Source organism: Emydura macquarii, unplaced genomic scaffold, assembly GCF_026122565.2.
Source record: "Emydura macquarii macquarii isolate MOO-44397 ecotype Brisbane River unplaced genomic scaffold, CSIRO-AGI_Emac_v2 contig_1253, whole genome shotgun sequence".
NCBI lineage: Eukaryota > Metazoa > Chordata > Testudines > Chelidae > Emydura > Emydura macquarii.
The window spans coordinates 56,424,759-56,445,579 of record NW_027131390.1 but is presented as its reverse complement, the minus strand read 5'-3'; the positions used below and the strand labels follow the sequence as shown (position 1 = coordinate 56,445,579).

The following is a 20,821-nucleotide window of genomic DNA, read 5'->3' as shown; positions in this document are numbered from 1 at the left end:
GCCCTGCCCCTGCAGCCGTGGATGTGTAGGAGCAAGGGAATATGTCTGTTTCGTTAATTTTTCACGATAGAACATGACGTTGGAAAAGCTCTGGGGGGAAATCTCAGCCAGGGGCTGCTGCACACTGGACAGATCGAGCTCCAGGCCTGCATGAGACGCTTTCAAACAATGCTCTGCAAACGGCGCTTCAGTTACTGCTGCTGCGGGGAGACCAGCCAGCTCCTCCTCCAGCCCACCCGCCCACGCACTTTTTCATAAAGCCGCAATCTGGCAAACGCGCACCCTCTACAAACATGGCGGTGCGCGGCAAACCCCCCCCTGTCAACACCCTTCTCTCTCCACCCCCCCTCCCCTCACACACAGTGACTGTGGGGGCGGCACTGCAGTCCTTCTCTAGCTACCCGGAGGCCCATCTCTATGACCAGGGGCCATAAAGCTCTGAGAGTGCGGTTGGCGGAGTGAAGGCGGGGGAAAGGGCTGGCCGGCTGGCGCGTGGAAGTAGGGAGGCAGTTGACGGGGCAGGCTAGGCACGAAACAAACGTGGGTGGAAGGGGGCGGGGGCGGGAGAGAGAGTGGAAGAAGAGAAGGCGGGGGCGGGGCGGTGCCCCCGAGCCGGGAGAAAGCCCAGACTGGCAGTTAGCAGTGACTCCCCTTTGTGTCTGGGCTGGGAACGGGGAGCGACTGCAGGAGCCAGCCGGGACTGAGAGGCGACGGGCGTGAATCCCCCGCAGCGCGGTGCTGGCTGAGCCTGTGTGCGGAGGGCGAGGGAAGGGAACAGGCGCTGTCTCGTAGGGGAGTCAGCCTGTGGGAAGGCGCTGGGCTCCGCTCCCGCCCCGGCGGCACCCCACAGCCCGGAGCCGCCGGCTGAAGCCCCGGAACGCCCGTCGCGGGCTGGCCTGGGGTTTCTGTGCGCAGAGGGGAGCTGCCCTTGCCGCCGACGGAGGGGGACGGAGCGAGGAGGAGGAGGAGGGAGGGAGAGGGGCCTCTGTCGCTCTCCCGGCTGGCCGCGAGCGGAAACTGGAGCCTGCCTGCTCCTTTGCTTAGCTGGAGGCACCCGCGAGGGCTCCCTCCCTTTCGGAGGGGCGAGGGCTGCGCTCTCGTCCTGTGCGGCAGACAACACCAGATGGGCCAAGGTGCAGCCTGTCCGTGGAAGTGACTGAGGGCACCGCTCCTTGCTGAGAGACACGGAAGGGCGAAGGAAGACAGAGGCCGTCCGCGGGATGGGCTGCATCTCTGACCTCGGTCTTGAGAGCTGCTTCTGCGTACGCGGCGGGGCAGAGTAAGGAGGCTGCCAGCGGTGACAGTTGCTATCGATTTTTCCTTCCTCACCCCTGGATATGTTTCATGCTAAACCTGGTTGCTTCTTTGATATCGTGAAGCTGCGTGGGAAATAATCTGGGTTTTCAGTGTGACCGCAAGAGTAACTGCTTACCTAGGGGAAGGGAAATGTATCCTGGGTTGGAGACAAAACCTCCCTTTTCTACGATCGTTAGGAAGAAGAGGAGCCGAGTCTTGAGGCATGACGACAGATTTGTGTAATGGAGTAAGAGCTCAGACAGCCTCTCGCATCTGCCGTTTGCCCTTCCAGAGTGGATTGTGATCCGAGAGAGTTTTAAGATTGTTTAGAAAAGGGAGGAAATTCCTCCTGTGGGTATTTTTTTTTCTGCCTCCTTCTTTGGCTTGCTCAGGTATGAGTGCCTCTCTGCAGCACCTTTTGCTGGTGCTCTTGCTCTCCAGTGCCACCCTGCTGCTCAGCACTGCGGCTGGTAAGTAGCCACTGGGTGTAATATACTAGCCATTTTGGCACAGGAAAGGGGGTGGGGTCCATCAGTATTTCGATATATATATAACCCTTTAAAAAGTAGTGTGTGTCACTGTGAAGTGTGATGATGTTTTTAAGTGAGAACCTACTGACCATATTTGAGAACAAAATATGCTTTATTGTATAAAGGAGCCTAATCTGCAGTTAAGTTTTATTTTCTCTTGGTCTCATGCCTGTTCTCATTTAGGGGTGGGGATGGGGATGGGGAAGGGGATAATTTGGTGTGTTTTTTTTTTCTATGAAATGTTTAACATATTTTGTGAGGTAATGCAGGAATTTTTAAAATACATTTTAATCACAAGCAGAGCTATGTCTGCTTGCTACTGGTGTCTTTGGATACAGCCATTTTTTATCTTACTAACATCAATGCTACTGGGATATTATAGCTACAACATTTGATATATCTTGTAGGGAAAATAGACATAATGCATATTTCTTCTTGGAGCTTGAAACAAAAATGAAAACTTTGTACCATTATATGATTGTAGAATAGAAAAATAAGAATACTTCAAAATCTGAGTGTATATAAGGTTTAAGGGTTTTTTGTTTTTTTTTTTTACAGTAAATGAAAGTCTAATATTTTTGAAAAATTCTTTCATTGAACAGATTGCTCTATTTTACATTTTTTGAAGCTCTATGTTAAGATGCACAAAACAATTTGCTATGAAATTGGAACAGTATATAACCCTTGCAACATTGGGTTTTGGTCATTGTGGCAGATTAGCATGAAGGAGCTCTCTGAAGTGTTATCCAGGTTTATTAGGTACTAATACTTATTCCTCCCTTCTATATCCTTTTAACAGTTTTTGGAAGATTCTTAGTGCCTTGGTATCTATCTTTCCACTCAGAAGCCAGTGCAAAATGCTCATTCTTCTCAGCATTCTTTTTATAATCTACTGTGTGATCCTCAGATATAATGATGATAGATAAGAAATGTGTAGTTTTTTGTGAAATTGGCATAATAATATTGATAGTTGGCACACATCTTTCTTTTTATTTTTTTTTGTTTCATTTTTGTCAATGTTCAAAAGTAGCCAGTTTTGCTAGTAGAATAATCCTGTGAATTGGATGTGTTAGTTTCTCCCTTGCTTTACTAAGTCTGTGGCTTTCTCACTTCCATTTTATAAAAGGCCTTCTTTGGGGAAATATTGAACTGAAAGGATTGCTATGAAATACTTTCCTGCATCAGCCTGACCTTTGACTGTCCTTGACATTTTAGATTGATATCTGTCCTGTTTCCCTGTGATAGTTTGGTAAGACGATTTCTTTGAAGAATGAACCTTTCAAGGTCAAAGGTTTTGGTATTAAAATGTGTGAGAGTCTAAAATATCCCATTATCTAACTTTGTCCCTTAAATGTTAAACTTAAAAAGTATAGTTTTGCTTCTCATTTAATTATTTTGTTAAACTTTTATGAGTTAATCTTTCTTTGTGCTGATGAGAGTGAATAGCACTGAGCCAGGCAGGAGATGGGCAGGTGCCTACAGGCCCACTTAGTGAGCTTTGCCAATTTCACCTCAATTCTGACCTGTCATCATCAATGCTACTTCATTCCTGGGTTTGTCTAGTACAGAGACTAGTAGTCATGTCATATTTTTTTGGTAATCTTGTGAAATACATGAATAGGAGCTCACTTTCACGTTATGGCTATACAATACTTCTGCTGTTATATGTACAATACAAAAGTTCTGTAAAGCTTAAAAAGTCTTGGAGACAAGTATTTCTAAGAAAAAAACACTAATGTTTTGGGCTTTAGCGAACATAACCATTCTAAAGCTTGACTATAAGCTTAACAGTGCATTTCAGAAAAGAAAAAAATACATGGGAAACCACACTAAGTGAACATCTGCCCTTATATGTACATGAATGACCTCCCCAACTTCCCTGAAAGTAGGAGCTGTGCATAATTTTGGCCCTGTTCAGTTTTGAAATCCTTCATTAACATCCCGTGACATCTGATCTAGTGAATGGATAAGAAAATAGTAGGTGAAATTCATTGTTGATGAATGCAAAGTAATGGACAGTGGAGGGAAAATATTAAGTTAGAACCCTATGAGGCGTATGAGTAATTGAGTATAGACTCAGGAAAAATATCTAGGCATCCTTGGAGGACAGCTCAGTAAAGACCTTTGCTCAATGTGCAGCTATTGTCTAAACAAGGAAGTTATTAGTATAAGAAATGTGGTAGAACATATAACAATGACATTAGAAATCCATGGCTCACCCATACCTAGAGTACTGTACGCGGAAAAGGAGATGGTAGATAGGACTCTTCCTGTCTACTTAACATTTGAGGGGTTTAATTTTGCTATGGGATAAGACCGCCCCGTCTTCCCCAACTTTTCATAGGTCTGTATGCTCCTAATGTCTTCCACTTCTTGCCCTCATTCCCCTGACTTTGCAGGGTTTAATATAATCATATAATGTTCTATATACCATTCCCCCTCTCTCTGTGAATTTTTCTGAAATAACATCCCTGGACCTAATAAATATGTATGACTAACTACAGACTCAGAATTGTTCCTGTTCAGTCACTGTGATGAAATCTACCACCTTCCTGTATTAAAATCTCTACAGATCTTAAGTGTCCAGTTAATAGAACCTTTAAAGATGACCAACAAAATGAGTGGGGGGAGGAGGGCTTATGCCATTTTTATTTAATTTTATTTTGTATAAAGGTTGGAAATTCTTCCTTTCACTTCTTTTCTTGAGAGATATCAATCATACTGAATCTTCTTTTTTATTGTTGGAGGACTTCTTGGATCATTCTTATATCCTGGGACCTTAACTGAAGAGGAATTTGTATTGAATCCTTGAACTTTTCTCGTGTGGCTTTTGTTAAAGTTTTAGTTTTGTTTTTGTTAACATTTATTTAATAGTCTGAATAAAAATCACTTCCTTTCTAAATTAATCAGGTTCACTTCCTTGATGTATAATGCTCAAGGACCTGCATTTCTAATTATTATTATTATTATTATTATTTTTTTTTTACAATGTAAAAAACCAGCAAATATTAGGGGAAAAAAGAAAATAAATTGGGTTTGTGCCTTTTCAGGACAGCTTTAAGAAATCCGTTTGTCTTTATCTGCATAGTTCTTTGTTTCAGTTATTCACGTTAAAAAGCTAAAGTACTTTTACAATGGAGGGAGTTATGTAATTATTGAAATCTTTTTTTAAAAACAATGAAAATAAAGTTTTTAAAATGAATGAATTGGGGCGGTTTTATCCTGTTCTGTCTGGAAAGCTATTTTCCTCAGTATTTCAAAATTTTATTCCAAATGTGAATTTGACAGAGGTGGGGGACAAATTGGCCATTCTAATTCAATTTTTCTAGTGAGCATTATTTCCGACTCATCATCTAAGATGGTCTCCTTCTGTGGGCACTATTGATCTTGTATATCAAAGTGGTTGCCTGAAATCATCTCTATTCCAGATTCCTGCTGCTTTGCCACAGATATGCCCATTGCCTATGGCCATTGGATCTTTCCCTCCTCTTTTCAGTAGTAATCAAGAAATCCAATTTATGATGGTTAGATGATGGGAATTTATTCAAGGGGAGTTAGCCTGGCAGACAGAACCACTCTATTTGCTTGAGAGGCACAATTGGTATATTCGATGGGTACCTTATGTACATAAATCCTTCCTCCACATGAAACTAGGTATTAACTTTTCTGAGAGCTTACTCTGAATGTACCAGCCCCACCTTTTAATAGGGATTTTTGTGTCAGCTGTGTTTCCAAAAGTCATGTTGCCCAGTAACCAGAGAACAGAGTAAGGGGTCCTTGAGCCAGTGCACAGACAGTCTGTGTGAATGGCTCTGCCCTCTAGAGATCCATGGGGAATGGGGTAGCTGAGGCTCAACTTAAAAAAAAAAAAAAAAAAAAAAAATCTCACTGCTATTTAAATTTGTTATATATTAACACCAAGGTTTAATATAATTGAAATAGACTAGATAATAGTTTCTACATTTTTTTTTGTTTCTTTGTGTATTTTTCAGCACTATGTACAGTCAGTTTCACTGTTTTCTCTGTAGAGTAAGGAAGCCATTACCCTTCTTATATGTCTTTCACATAGCAATTGGAGAGAGAACATTTTAAAATGTGAATATATAATTCTGAAACCACAGAAATGAAAGAGGTACTCCGTGAAATGCTTGGCTTCTACACAGGAGGTCTTGTAATTCATTCTTTTAAAATAGACTAGATTTAAAGTTGATGGGTGTGTTTTAAACATGGATCTTGCTGGAAAGGTGCTAGTACAATTTTGCTGGCCAACGTGACAGGGTCTTGTATGAATGGCTGTGCAAATCCCATTGAGAACAAAATGCTTTATCTAGAATGAAGGAGAAACAACAGCTATGCTGGATGATGATTCTCAGCCTTGTAGGAACATGAGCACAGCTTGCATTCAGCTTTAAAATTGTCTCAGTAAGCATTTTATCTAGTTCTATGGATTTAGTTAAACTGATGCTCATTTTTCTTTTTCTCAGATTTGTCAGTTTTATTTACCTTTATAATATCTAGGAAAGGAAGAAGTGAAGCTGTTCTTAAAAACAACCAACCAAAAACCTGTTTGAATACAGCAGTCTATTGAAATTTGTAGCATAAGAATTATTGTACTAGATTAGGCAAGTCTATCCAGTCCAGTATTTTGTCAGTTACAGTTGCTACTATGAGATGTTTCAGAGCAAGGCAGGAGAAGAGTTATGTCTGGCCTTTGCCCTGAAACATGAGGGTTTGTTATTGGAGAGTCAATGGCAACTCTGTAGCTAAGATTATGTTGAGAAATAAGATTAAAATCCCTTTGTTTTATGCTTTGGTTGAATTTAATCTTCACATTTGGCACAATAATTCTTCATAGGATGTTTGAATTTTCTATACATCTTTCAATTAAAATTTTACTATTCAGAGGAAATATTTAAAAAATGCTCCCCTTTTGCTCAGTGTAAAATATGTCTTTGGGTTCTTTTAGCTAAACAACCAGTCTTGCCCAACTCCAAATTTCTCTCTCATATATTCTGATAACATTTTGGGCAGAGAGACTCTGAAATCTTAAAATTAAACACTGAGTTGGTCTCTTTATTCCGAGCAACCTAACTGATCAATGCCAAGATGAGACAGAAATGTCCAATTCTATCAGTTACTTCTCATTTCTGTTGCTGCCAACATGATTCACCAGGTCAGTTAATCACAGAGGTGAGAGGCAAGCTGGGCAGCAGGAGGTAACAAGTGCCACAGAAGTGAGCAGGGGCTGGATGCATGTAAAAAAGGATGAAAGAGAGGTAGATTAAGAATGAATTTGAGGAGGCATGAGGAGTTGAGCAGCTGTGCAGGGAAGCTGAGGTATGGTGGGATGGAGCCTAGTGTCTTTGCACTAAGGGATTGCAGTACAGATACTCAAGTCCCTCAGCACTGCAAGAGCTGAGGCATCCCATTAGTGCTCCCCATGGTACTGCCTCATGAATAACTCAAGCATGTATGTCTCAATGCAGAGGCACTGGCTACTGTGTTGCCTTTCCTTTCCCTTGTATTCCTCTCACTCTTTGCTCAGCCTTCCTGTGTCTGACATCACTGCCCCTTGCTTGGAAAAACATGTAAACTTGACTGACTGCAAACATCAGCTATTGGAAAAAACAAAATACAACACCATACTAACTATATCTTGCCTACATAACACTACTGCAAAATTAGAAACAATGTTTTCCAAAATGATAAATGCTATTAAAACCATTTCTATTTAAAAAAATCAAACATTTCCTTCCATTAACAATCGACCAACACAGCACACATCAACACATAACCATCTGCTATGAATCTACACAATATGCACTAACCATCAATGTAGCGCCAGTTCAGTTTCGTGAGCAATTACAAAACATCAGTTTCTAATGACATTGAGTTGAACATGTTGTATGGAGGTAGAGAAAGGATGTACGTGTATTGTGAGAAGGGATGTGGGTGAGGCCATGTGGAGAAAAAGAAATCATAATTGTAGGTTGCAAGGGTTGGATGAAGATGTAACTAGTATTCTAGGGGTTTTTTTTGTAATTATGTTAGTGGTATATGCACTTGAAGAGCCTTAACTTGATTGTTAATGAACTTTTTGTTTGGGAGTTAACTCTTAGAGGGGAATAAATCTCATTCTGTCTAATACACACATCTGAATGTGATATGATCCATTCATATAAACATCAGTAGGATTCATAAAAAGATTTGAACTTTTGGCCTGAATCTTATGGCAGTGAGTTCTGTGGGGTGTTTGTGTTTTTGTATTTATCAGTTTCAAATATATTGCTTTTCAGTCTCTTTGAATGTCCCTTTATTTTTGTCTGATGATACTGTACATTATAAGTATGGGCACCTGACTTCTGTATACCCTTCAATATTTTATATTCCTCATGTCCCATCTTATTCTTCTCTTCTGTTCTCCATATCTGTTCCCAGTTTTTGCAATCTCATACAGCAGTCTCTTAATATTGCTAATTTTCATGGCCCGTATGCACACCTCTTTTATTTCTGCTATATCTTTTATCAGATGGGATTATCAGAGCTCAATGCAGTCTTCTAGCTGGGAACAAAACAACAGATTTATATAACAGCACTATAATGTTTTCAGTATCTTTTTATCCCATTCTTTGTGCATCCTAATGTTTTCCTTATTTTGTGACTATCACTGCACATTCAGTAGAGGTTTTAATTTAACTATCCAGGAGCACAAGGATGCTCAGATCACTTTCCTGAGTGGTTATGGTTAATTTAGGATCCCACATCATTGAATATATTAAACATTGGATCTGATATGGAATGTTTGGCCAACTAGTGTTAACCTTTTGCTGGTGCTTTTCTTAGTTGTGGACTGGTTTTAGTCACAATATTACCAAACTAACTTTTCCTTTTTATGATATCCCACTGAGAGAGAGACCTGACAGTTCCTGCAGAGCTGCTTCAGCAAAAATACATCAAAACTAGAAAAATGATTGATGCCCAAGTAGGCTATGCTGACTGAAAAAGCTTGCTCTGCATTTTTGTTGGGGTAATGTATGTGATGGTGTTTTTTTTGTTTTTTTTTTGTCTTTTGTTTTGTTTAGGTTTTTTTTTTTCCCCGCAAGCATACTGTCAGAAGCTCTTATTTATGAGTCACAGATTCATTTCTTATGCTTTTTCAGTGACTTTTATCTGTTAATCCAGAATCTGCACTCAAGACCAAACATTATAAATATAATTTTCCTTTAAATGTAAAAAACTTGTTTTTAATACATCGCTAAGAATCCTTTCTCTATTTATATTTATTTGAAGACAAGAATGTTGCTTATTCAAGTATTAATCTTCTGCTTTCCATTCTCTAATACAGCTTTTAATTTATTCATTCCTCTGAGATGGGATTGATACCTAGTGGCAATATATTAATAATCAGTAAAACTGAAAATTGTAGCAGGCATACCCTCTAGCTGTGCGGAATCTCCTAGGTTAAACTAGAGAACCTTTAGAAAATTGGAACTACCAGTACAAAGGAAATACTCTGATAAAGAGCAGTCCTTCTATATAAAAGTAATATTTTCATTTGCAGTCAAATTGAGAAGAACAAAAGCAGTCATTTAATGAAGTTGATATAGATACCATCACAGTGTTAGTTTCTTACGTTTGCATGTTCTTAAAGCTCTTCTCTTATAGAATCATATAATATTAGAGTTGGAAGGGACCTCAGGAGGTCATCTAGTCCAACCCCCAGCTCAAAGCAGGACTAACCTCAGCTATATCATCTCAGCCAGGGCTTTGTCAAGCCTCAGCTTAAAAACCTCTAAAGATGGAGATTCCACCACCTCCCTAGGTAACCCATTCCAGTGCTTCACCACCCTCCTCGTGAAAAACTTTTTCCTAATATCCAACCTCGACCTCCCCAGCTGCAACTTGAGACCATTGCTCCTTGTTCTGTCATCTAATACCATTGAGAAAAGCCTAGCTCCATCCTTCCTGGAACCCCCATTTCAGGTAGTTAAAGGCTGCTATCAAATCCCCCCTCATTCTTCTCTTTTGCAGACTAAACAAGCCCAGTTCCCTTAGCCTTTCCTCATAAGTCCTGTGCTCCAGCCCCCTAATCATTTTTGTTGCCCTCCGCTGGACTCTCTCCAACTTGTCCACATCCTTTTTGTAGTGGGAATGTGTCCAGTCCAAAACTGGACACAATACTCTAAATGTGGCCTCACCAATGCCTAGAACTGCTGCCTAGCTCATCGGTCCCCAGTCTATAACTGTGCATGGGATTCTTCCTTCCTAAGTGGAGGACTCTGCACTTTTCTTTGTTGAACCTCATTAGATTTCTTTTGGCCCAATCCTCCAGTTTGTTTTGGTCCTTCTGTATCCTATCCCTACCTTCCAGGGTATCTACGACTCCCCCCAGCTTAGTGTCATCCGCAGACTTGCTGAGGGTGCAATCTACCCCATCATCCAGATCATTAATGAAGATGTTGAACAAAACCGGCCCCAGGACCGACCCCTGGGGCATTCCGCTTGTGACCGGTTGCCAGCTAGACATGGAGCCCTTGATCACTACTCGTTGACCCCTATGCTCTAGCCAGTTCTCTATCCATTTTATAGTCCATTCATCCAACCCATACTTCTTTAACTTGCTGATAAGAATACTGTGAGAGACAGTATCAAAAGCCTTGCTAAAGTCAAGGTATATCTTACATCTATATTGCAATAAAAACCTCTGGCACTGGCTCTCAGAGCCCAGGTCAACTGACTTGGGCTTGGGGGGTTTGTGCTTTGTGGCTAAAAGTATTAGTGTAGACGCTCCAGCCCAAACTGGACCCTGGTCTCTGAGACCCACTCCTCCTCACCAGGTCTCAGAACCTGGACTCCAGCCCAAGCTGGAACATCTACATTGCAATTTATAGGCCTGCAGTCCGAGCCTTGCAAGCCCAAGTCAGTAGTGCAAGGTCAGATGCTTAGGGTCAGCTGCGGCCATGTCGTGGGTCATTTATTGCAATATAGACATAAATTTCTTGCTGTAATCACTTAGACAAGGAACTGCAGCTATGGCAGTTGCCTTGATTGAAATAGACATGTATACTTCATGTCTCCTGTTTCAGTTGGCAGACAAACTTTGAGTTATAGAACATACACTGATGACTCGTATTGTGAGACTAGCTTGTTTATGATATTTTAGTAGGACTTAACTAAGAAGCTAAAAACTTACTCATAATACTCTATTCATTCATATTGTGGTTTGTGGACTAATACAAAAAAATCCGTGAAACTAAATGGGTAGGTAAAATCTGAAAGTTGCTTATTTTTATGATAGTATGAGGTGGGGTTAGGAAACTTAAATTATTTTCAATATTTTCACTATTTTGTTGGACTTGTACAATTTCTCTGTAGAGCACATGTAGGAAAGTCCCTGATTCTGTTATGCATTCTAGATAGAGTAAAAACATTTTATAATAAACATAGCTACTTTTGTAGGGCATAGCTATGACCTGTGTGTAACACACAAGCATACTAATCTGTTATTGCTAAATTGTCATTTTAATATTAGCAAATTAGACACTCACTTTATGTTGATATATTCAGTCCTTATTTCCTTTGTTCAAATAGTTCCTCTAATACATATTTATTAAATATAAATTATTTACCTCCTCTAGGCCAGATCTGGCTTTTGGTTACAATCATGTATATTTGGCTTAACTGAAGTGTAGTTACTGTATATTCACTCTCTTCACTTAAAAGCAATTATTTTGCCACCCTCCTTTATAAAAGGTCTTACCTAATTGTTTAAAATCTTTTGCTAGATATTTTCCCTGTATATTTCATAGTAAATTTACAAGTGTTAAAGATTTAATTTTTTTTTGCTTCCATTGTTTCCTGTCAGAAATTGTTGGTTCACATATTGCTAATGTTGTCAGTGATAGCCAGTGAAATAATGCAGTGTGTTTGTGTGCAGAAGAAACAAAATGAACTGTTGATTATTTTTGCAGCCCACTAAAATGTACTGTATGCCTCAGATAAACAAGCATGTAGAACATGCACAGAAGAGTGTGTGGTCTAAATACGACTTGACAGCAAGAGAATTTCAGAAACATAGAATAGAAGGATTTGGAAGGATAATGGTGACAATAATAAGATTATGCAGTTACTCAGTAAGGAACATCTTGATGGTTCCACAATTAAAGAATGAAAATTTATTTAAAAATAATATATAGGGAGGTAGCTTGACAAATAGATTCAAGTGGATTCCAAGCATACGGTGTCTCATGAAAGAAAGCATAGAGGTATTTGTAAGAGTAGAGAATGAATGGGATATTGGGGTTGGTGTCACTCATGGAGTGGTAGGATCCAACGGGAATGCTGTCAGGCTGTGTGATGTAGAGCCTTGACAGAAAGTACAAGAAGTTGGAACTTGGTGTGTACTGCTTTAGGGAACCAAGGAAGGATTTCAAAAGGGGGCTGATATAATCAAAATGATGGACAAGAGAGAGGATTTTGGCAGCCATGTTTTTGCATGGATGTGAGAGGCTAAATTAGTAGCAAAAGACACACAAAGAGGACATGATTGGTGCATGGATGAGTGATTGCTCATTGAAATAGGAAGGAAAAATGGATTTTTGAAATACTGAAGAGAAAAGAATGAGAGGTTTCACTGTGGTCTAAGTATGGGGTGAGAAGGGGAGGGAAAAGACTAAGGTAACATCTACCTACCTACTTCTAAAATCTAGAGAAATGAAGATTACATCTTCAGTGCTTTTTTTCTTTTCAATGTTCAGCTATCTATGTATGAATGAGTGATGAAACACTCCACTTTTATCCTTTCCTCAATCACTTATTCATCCCTTCAGGAGAATCCCTCCAAACTCTTCCTTCTATTACATTCCTCATAGTCCTGTTGGTTACCACCCAAGCTGTATGGTAAAAGTGCATTGAGGAAAATTTGGAGGGAGGGGCCCTGAAGCAACATGATTTCTATTATTTTGGGAAGGAGTTTGCAATTGGAGCAGGCTAATGGTCTAATAGACAAGTTATGTGAGAAAATCTGGGATCCCTACTAACTCCAATAGACGATAGCACGTCCCCAGGAACTACATATGAAGGTACTGTATGTGGGTGGAACTCGGTGTCTGGAAAGTAGAAGTAGAAGGAGCAGGGCCTGGGCAGGTTGTGCTTGGAATGAAGAGTAGGCAGCCCCATGCTGGGTGGGGTGGAGCAAGAGAGGATGCATATATTTCCCCCTCTGTCCTTTTTGAGTGTACCCAAAAAAAAGATAATACAGCCTGGAAAAAATTGCCCTTTAAGGGGGACTGTGATGCAGAGGCCCATTTGTGTTCACTATTTTGTGTCAGCAACTCTTGTCAGGCCTGATGTGCTCCTTACACATAGTTGTCATATTCTGTATCTGAAAGTTGTCATGTAAGATATTGAAAACTGATAGCTCACTGATTATTAGTATTCTTGTGTGGTGTTTGTACAAAGTGAGTACAGAGAGTTGTGTGTACGCTAGAATTGTGTTAGTCAGATGTGTTTGGCAAGCAGTGCATAAGCTCAGTCTGCCATAGATAAAGGAATGTTTGTTTATTTGTCTGACCAGCTTGTTTGTTACCAACAGGTATATTTACATAAAAGTATATTTACATAAAAGGTAAACAAAGCCATCAAGCTACCAAGGGGAGGAGGTACTAACATAGCTATCACCAGCAGGGTAGGAACCAGCATGATGTCTTCATCATACTCCATGGCATCTCTTCCCATCAAGAGAAAAGGAACTTCATCTAAGAATACATTTTCATGATTTACTGATCTATAAAGACAGGGCGGTCCAAACTCCAAAGAATGAGTTCAATCAACTGATTGTATACAATATTACTGTATTATAAAGTGTGTTGAATAAGGACATTTATAAAAGCCAGTGATACACTGGTGATTGATATAATTGTGAAATGTATGTGTGTGACGGGTTCCCCCTGGGTAAATCTGGGACCAGGGTACCACTGTGCCCCCTTAACTCTCCAGCCTGGGCTGTCCCTCACAGTGCTTTGCTAGTGACAAAGAGCAAACACCTTCAGGTGCTGTTATCACTCAGCCCAACAGCATATGAAGCCACACACACAGCTAGATGGCATGAACGCTCCCAGAACCACTCATGAATCTCTCAGAGAGAGGCACCAGCCAGTTCAGCGCAGTTCCTTGCCTTGTACTCTGAATTTGCACCACCTTGCCCTGGTCAGAAGCCTGACTAGGATACATTTATTACCCAGCTTGCCCTTCCCTCAGTGTGGAGAAGACCTACACCAGTTTTTGTTAACTGAGCTGAGATTTTCCAAACACTTCAGCCGAGATGCAGTTTTTGTTAAGATATAAAACAGATTTATTAACTACAAAAAGATGGACTTTGAGTATAAGTAGTAGGCATAAGAAATAAGTGATAGATATCAAAGTAAACAAAGATAAACACACAATCTAAATCTTAAACCTTTAATACTAGGCAGTATCTAGATTAAGCAGTTTTCTCACCCCACTGGATTTTACAGTTCTCAATATACAGGCTTGTTCCTCAAGCCTGGGTCCAGTCTCTTTGTCTTCCAGCATTCCTGTTGTTTTCAGTATAAGTGGGGATAATAGTCCCTTGACACCCTCCTGGGCGGGCCACCACCCTTGTAGAGGTGACTCTTAAATTTATAGCATAAATCTTTTAACAACTGTATAGTAAAATCTTATAACTTAATACACACTAATGATATGCATATTTTGACAGCAGATTATGACCTTTCATTAAATATCTTAGATGGCATGTTTAGTATGAACTATTACAATCATACAGGAAAAATGAATATGGGGTTTACAGTGTGCTGTTTTGGGATTCAGTGTGTCACAATGTGTTAACACTGTATGAGAAATTATGAATACTTACAGTATTATGCTTTTAAGTCTGTGACCAAACAGAGAGAAACATGTTTTCCCCCAGACAAGAGGCTAGGGAACTATATACCCATCTCCAGTGTGTAAAGTAAGCATTACGGAATCAAAACAATGGATGCCCTATTTGCATATGAATCAGCAAGGGAATGAGATGTCCACAAGAAGGGAAGAACAGCATGAGGTCATCCTGCCTCTTGAATCAAAGTCAATGAACTCTGAGAGAGAGAAGGGGAAACAGAGAACCATTTTAGCATCTTTCCACCCAGAAAGACAAGGGAAACCAGCATCTTGAACTTCTGTGGAACGTTCTGACTGACAGAAAATCAGCTTTGTCTGGAAAGAAGAAATATTGGTAAGAAGTCTACCTTGAACCAAGACTGTAGCTTGTTGAGTTAAGTCTTAGCCTCTAGTAACAGTATTTTGTTTTTATTTGTAACCATTTTTGTCATGTCTTATACTTGAATTCACTTAACAGACAAACAGAGATAGGTTGTAATAAATTTGTTTTACTTTTAATTTAAACCAACTCAGTGAGGTGTGTGAACTGAAGTGATTAACGCCACTTAAAGTAATAAGCTGTGCTTTAGTCTCTTTAAAGGAGCAATGAGCCTTATTACTTCTCTGAGTGTTCCAGGAAAGGGTTGGATATTTCAAGGCAGACTGTTTTGGGAAATTTTGGGCCCGGGAATGTGTTGGGGTTAGCCTGCAAATAATAACTGAGATTGGTGGAGACTAGGATGGGGCTGTTGTGTTTAGGCAGGCTGCTGAAGTCAGGGTGCTGAACTAGGGCTACACAGCACGCAGACACTCACAGCATGCTTGTCTGCTGGCTTTTGGTGTCTGGGCTGCGAGTACATCAGCAGAAAATTGAAAACATCAAGGGTCATAGGGCAGGTGGTGAAACAACCTCTGACTGATCTAGATTGATACCCAAAATGTCAGAGGTTCTCAAAGCATCTGCAGGGAGGAATTGTCATTGGTAGGGTGGCTCCATTGGAACCATGCAACTGGGGAGTTGGATGGGATAGAGGAAGTGCTAGGATCACAGAGCCATTGAGCAGGGACAGGCTCTACTGTTCACCTGGGGATATACAAGTTTGTGGAAGAGGTCTCTCTGCTTGTTCTACAGGGTGGCTAACCTTGCCTCCCTTCCTCTCTGGCAGAACGATCAGAAGAAGCTCAGTGAGGGGAATATTGTGGAGATTTCATTCGTATGATCCCCTTATTTAATTGTAGCTTGTACACAGACTCAGGAAAATAAATCTGCTGGTGAAATCCACAATCATTAGTAGCATGCAAACCTAAGACATCTTTCAAATATCACTTTGATAAGAAATGGCAGAGGTAAAATACTGGCTCTTAACTTGTAAAATTTATAGATATTTTAAGTATTTCTACATTTTAAAAAAAAGGGAAGATACTGTTAAACAACAGATTGCAATGCAAAGAACCTGAATAATCCAAAATTATTCTATGTAAATATTTATCCTAGTTAGTATATCAACCTTTACATTAAAAGACATAAGCCAAATCACTTTTTTGTTGGAAATAAACTTTTCCCTTAAACTTGTTGCTATATAATTAAGAGCATTTAAGATGCTCCACAGACTATGTTGTAACTTGTCTAAGTGGTTGAATTCCTGCTGATAGTTTTAAACATAATGCATATGCAGCAGTCATTGCTTTTGTAGTATGAAGAAGTGAACTGTCTTCCTTTGGTGTGGCTGAACAGAGACCCTTTTCTTTCTGTAGGGTCTGGATGATATGTATATTTGTGTGTCTTTGATATGGTGCTTGCTTATGTAGTGTTTCTTTCTATATAGCAACTTCAATAAAAATCAATTAAAAATGAATGTAAAAATGTATCTTAGAGCCATAGCTTTCATTCATAAAGACCCAGTATGAAAAACTACTTGTGTGTTTTCAGCACTAGAGTTTGTGAATGTTACACTTCATACAGCCACTCTCAATCTTTTTATAAAAACATCAATGCATACAATAAACTTTAAAGGAGATCCTTAGCAGTGCACCTAATTCAAGCTTTAATCAACATCATATTAAACCAGGCTAGAGCATGGCAGATAGCCAAATCATTTGTTTGCTAGATCAGTTTGTTGGTCTGAATTACTGGTTGAGCTGACTCAGCAGGGAACTGCAAGAAAACTTTTAAATAATTCAACAGTTTCTCCATACAAGGGTGCCAGCTTATGCTACTTCAGTTAAGATCATCCTGTCAGCATTATTTTGGGCCCATATTTTGAACTGAATACGCATAGCCTAGATCAATTTTTCTACAAAATTAATCAAAATGTATTTGGTACAACAGTTGTTTTGTTTTCAAATGCTTTTGTGACCAGAACTGCAATATAAAATAACACCTGCTTTTTCCAGCATATCTATTCTCTGTATGTCTTTGAATCACTTCAATATACTATATGGATTTAAAAACAATTTTTTTATTATTGTTAGTCCTGTCAAGCTAATACAACTACTAATGATCAAGCATGTTGTAGTGATATCATAAGAGAGAAAACGAAAAGCTTCTAACATGTTTTGAAAAATTAATTAAATTTAATTGAGAATTACAAACACTGCTATGTACTAATCAAAACTGTAGGTTTATTTAATGGTGTTGTTACAGGGCAGAGTTAGGGTGTTGGGGTGTCTTATTGTATTTGATTTAAGTTTAACACTGAATTTCCTAGATTTGCAATGTTGTTTTTTTAGGATAATTACATAATATCTGTAATGAGTTTATTGTTAAGTTACTGATATGTGCACAGCAATTAATTTCAGAGGTCAGTTGAACCAAATGTAGGTCACAATTCATAAACCTAGGGCTTGATGAATTCTCATTTTCACTGGAATAAAGGGGTACAAATCGCAGAGGTGATTGTATTACAAAGGGAATTCATATTAGTTGGCAATTTTTGTGGTTTTACCTTTCCCTGGTTGTGGTTCTGGGGGATTGTAGTCTTGATTTGTGGCTAGAACTTCATGAAATCATTCCCCAGGTGCTGTACTAGTTAACTTTGGGCAACCAGATGAAGTGAAGGTTACAGTTGCATTTACAATCTCTTCCAGGCAGACCTTCCATTAGTAGTGGGGGCAGTAGCTACTGGATTATATACTTGGCAGAAACTGATGTAAGCTAAAGATGAAATAAACACAAATTCGGTTAAATGCAAATCTGTAATTTAATGTATTGTAAATTAATTGTATTGGTAACTCATTTAAACATTCCTAAATATCTTTTATTAAAAAATAAAAATCCATTTGATCTGCTGTTTGATTAAATACTTTATTGCACTTAGTCCTGGGTTAGGTTTCATATAAAACATGAATATTACCTTTCTTTATCTGTGATAGGCTGTTTGACATGAAAATCTTTTTCAGATTTTTTTTTACTATGGAAAGGTGAAATTAAACTAATTCTAAAATACTTTCAAACCAGCCAGTTATAATTTTCAAGATCTTTTTTATTTGATACCAGGTTATGTTTGGGAATTCTCAGTTTTTCCCAGTGCTAACTGTGAGGGCAGACTTTGATATTACTGAATATGCCATATATATCAGGAAAATCTAGCCCAAAACAGAATGGTTAACCAAATAACTGAGGATGTGAATATATATATATTTTTTTAAACCTCTGTTTTCAGTGTATTAGCATTATTACATATTGGTATTTTGAATCTTGTAGCTTTTATTAGTGTCTCCTGAGATAAACATAAGTAATATATTGTGCCTGACTCTTGGACTCTGTTCATGTCTAAAGCATCAGTTATGCTAAAATTTAATATCCTATCCAATAAAATATTTGGACCAACTGATCATGAAAACTCTGATCATACCTACAACGTCTTCCTTCCCTACCCCATTCAACTCATCCCCTCTGGTGGTGGTATGTTTTAATTGTTTTAGCTTAATTCAGATACTTGGCAAATAACTTCTTTTTTATGAGACTGAAGTAGGTGGGAAGAAGAACTTCCCTGCATACCTGAAATAAAATTAAAAAAAAAAAAATCCTTTTCCTAGTAGACTCATCCTGTCACAATCTATTTCCATAGTAATCATAGTCTGGATTCTTATTCTGTTTCTGGCTGTGGTGCCTAAACCCAGTTAGAGCATAATTAATGTTACATTTCTCTGAGATTTACAGAAGAGTTAGTGGAGTGTATTAAATACCACACTGCCTTATAAAAACATGAACACACATAGGAGATTTCAGTTGTATGAAAAAATTAATCTGTTTACTATAGGTATGTTGGTATTGTTAAAGGTGGTGTCAGTATTTCCATTATAAATGTTGGTGCAATTTGCAGGGGCAAGTTGAAGTAACTGTTATTCTCTACCCTCACCTCTTCCCCAACACTAGACTTGGTTTGCTTTCTTAGTTCAAAAGCTTAAGAGCAAATATTAATAAAAAACAAACAAAATGTATACAATGCTATGATTAAGATTGTCAATGCACAAAAGTCAGGAAATTGAAAGTTATAATTCCCATAATAATCCTTATTTATTCATTTTGTGTGTGTGGCATGTGTTGCTGTGTTTAATTTAAATATAATAGCATTCAGAAACCTACATTAAAAACATTATTTAGATTGCAAAGTCAAGCACTGTAAAGTTAGGAAATGCCAGAATTTACATTGTTTGTTTGTGCAACTATAATTTTCCTTCCTTGTTCATATATATTGTGTGAGTATTTAATTAGATAACATAATTTTTTTTTTTTTTCTCCACGGGGCCCTTATTCATTAAGTTTGCAAGATTGATGGTACTTGGGGAATGAAGTTGCTGTTAAATATTTTATTTCCATTATTCAGTTAGTCGTCCTTGCCTTACTGCATGCTGTCCACTGTCCAAAGCCTGCTTCGACTATCTGTAATGCACCGTGGTCAAGGTGGGGGAAAGGGGTACTCCAGAGCGGTAGTCAAGTGCATGTGGGTTGTCAGTAGCTGGTAGTTTCAATCAGTATCAGACAGTCTGGGGAAATGGTTGGAATTCCCCACAGGGGCAATAGTTTAGAGAGGCAAGGTTTGATGAGGCAGCAGGGCAACAAGGTATGGTCCGGCGAGGTGGCAGAGCAGGGCGGTCTAGGCAGCAATCAGTAGGCAATGGTCTGTTGCTCACACACATTCCTCTTCCTGTTGCAGTCTTTATATAGTCCAGGTACTCAATGAGAGTGCTGCCTGTCCATTCAATTAGAGACCTGGAATGTGGCTGATGTGGGTTTGTAGGCCTTTAGCACTAAGACTGTTGGTCAGGGGCAGTGCTTCAGTTCATCTCCATGGCGCAGTGACTTAGTATGCTGCCTGAGGACCTTGTGGCCCTACGTCCTGACAACTGCAGAATTATTAAGTTCCTTATGGTCTTCTCTAGGGCCCTTGTCATGATTCGCTCGCAGACGACAATGAATTAATCTGTACTGTGAGATAAGAGAACACTATTGTCTCCTTTTTACAGATAGGGAAACTGACACAGAGACTTGCCTAAAGCCATTCAATGGGAGAGAGAGAATTAGAATTTACGATCTATTGACTCAACCTCGTGCTTATCAGTGCACCGGTGTCTCAAATTGGGCCGTAGAAAATGAGGAACAAAATTAGAAGCCACCTGCCAAATTTTAGTTTAAGTAACTTGGTCAACATCATGTAAGAAGACAGGCGCTAAGTGCTGTACTTGGAGGGAAAGTTTAACTATATACAGAGTTTTCCTTCATTTATAATTAGGGCATGTCTGCATTTGAAACTTGGTGCGGGTTTGTGTATCCCTTTTGAGTGATCCACAACAAGTGCTCTGTGAGTTGTGTATACACACAGCATTATCTTGTTAATATAGTTTTTCCTTATATCATTGCTGCCACATAGCCCAGGGATGTTTCAAAAAGAGCACTCACATTCTGGTCAGACATCCCATGATGCATGGGTCCACTGCTGTGTTATATGTATTCTTGGATTTTTCATACTGTGCATTGTGTGATTCCTCCTGGAAGGTAATGGAATTCTGCATGTTGGGGTCAAGCTAAATAATTTCCATGATTCCTCTCCTTTTATCCAATCATCTGCCTGTTTTTGCAAGCTGTTTTGCAA

At 39.3% G+C, this 20,821-nt stretch overlaps 1 protein-coding gene across 1 annotated transcript in view; it reads left to right on the top strand.

The window, feature by feature from the left end:
- The first annotated feature begins 961 nt into the window (after positions 1–961).
- BMPR2 (bone morphogenetic protein receptor type 2) overlaps positions 962–20,821 on the top strand; it is a 184,587-nt gene continuing 164,727 nt past the window's right edge. The window contains exon 1 of the mRNA XM_067548887.1: positions 962–1,766. Within this exon, the coding sequence (XP_067404988.1) occupies positions 1,691–1,766 (76 nt within the window). The 5' untranslated portion in view covers positions 962–1,690. The remainder of the gene's footprint in view (positions 1,767–20,821) is intronic.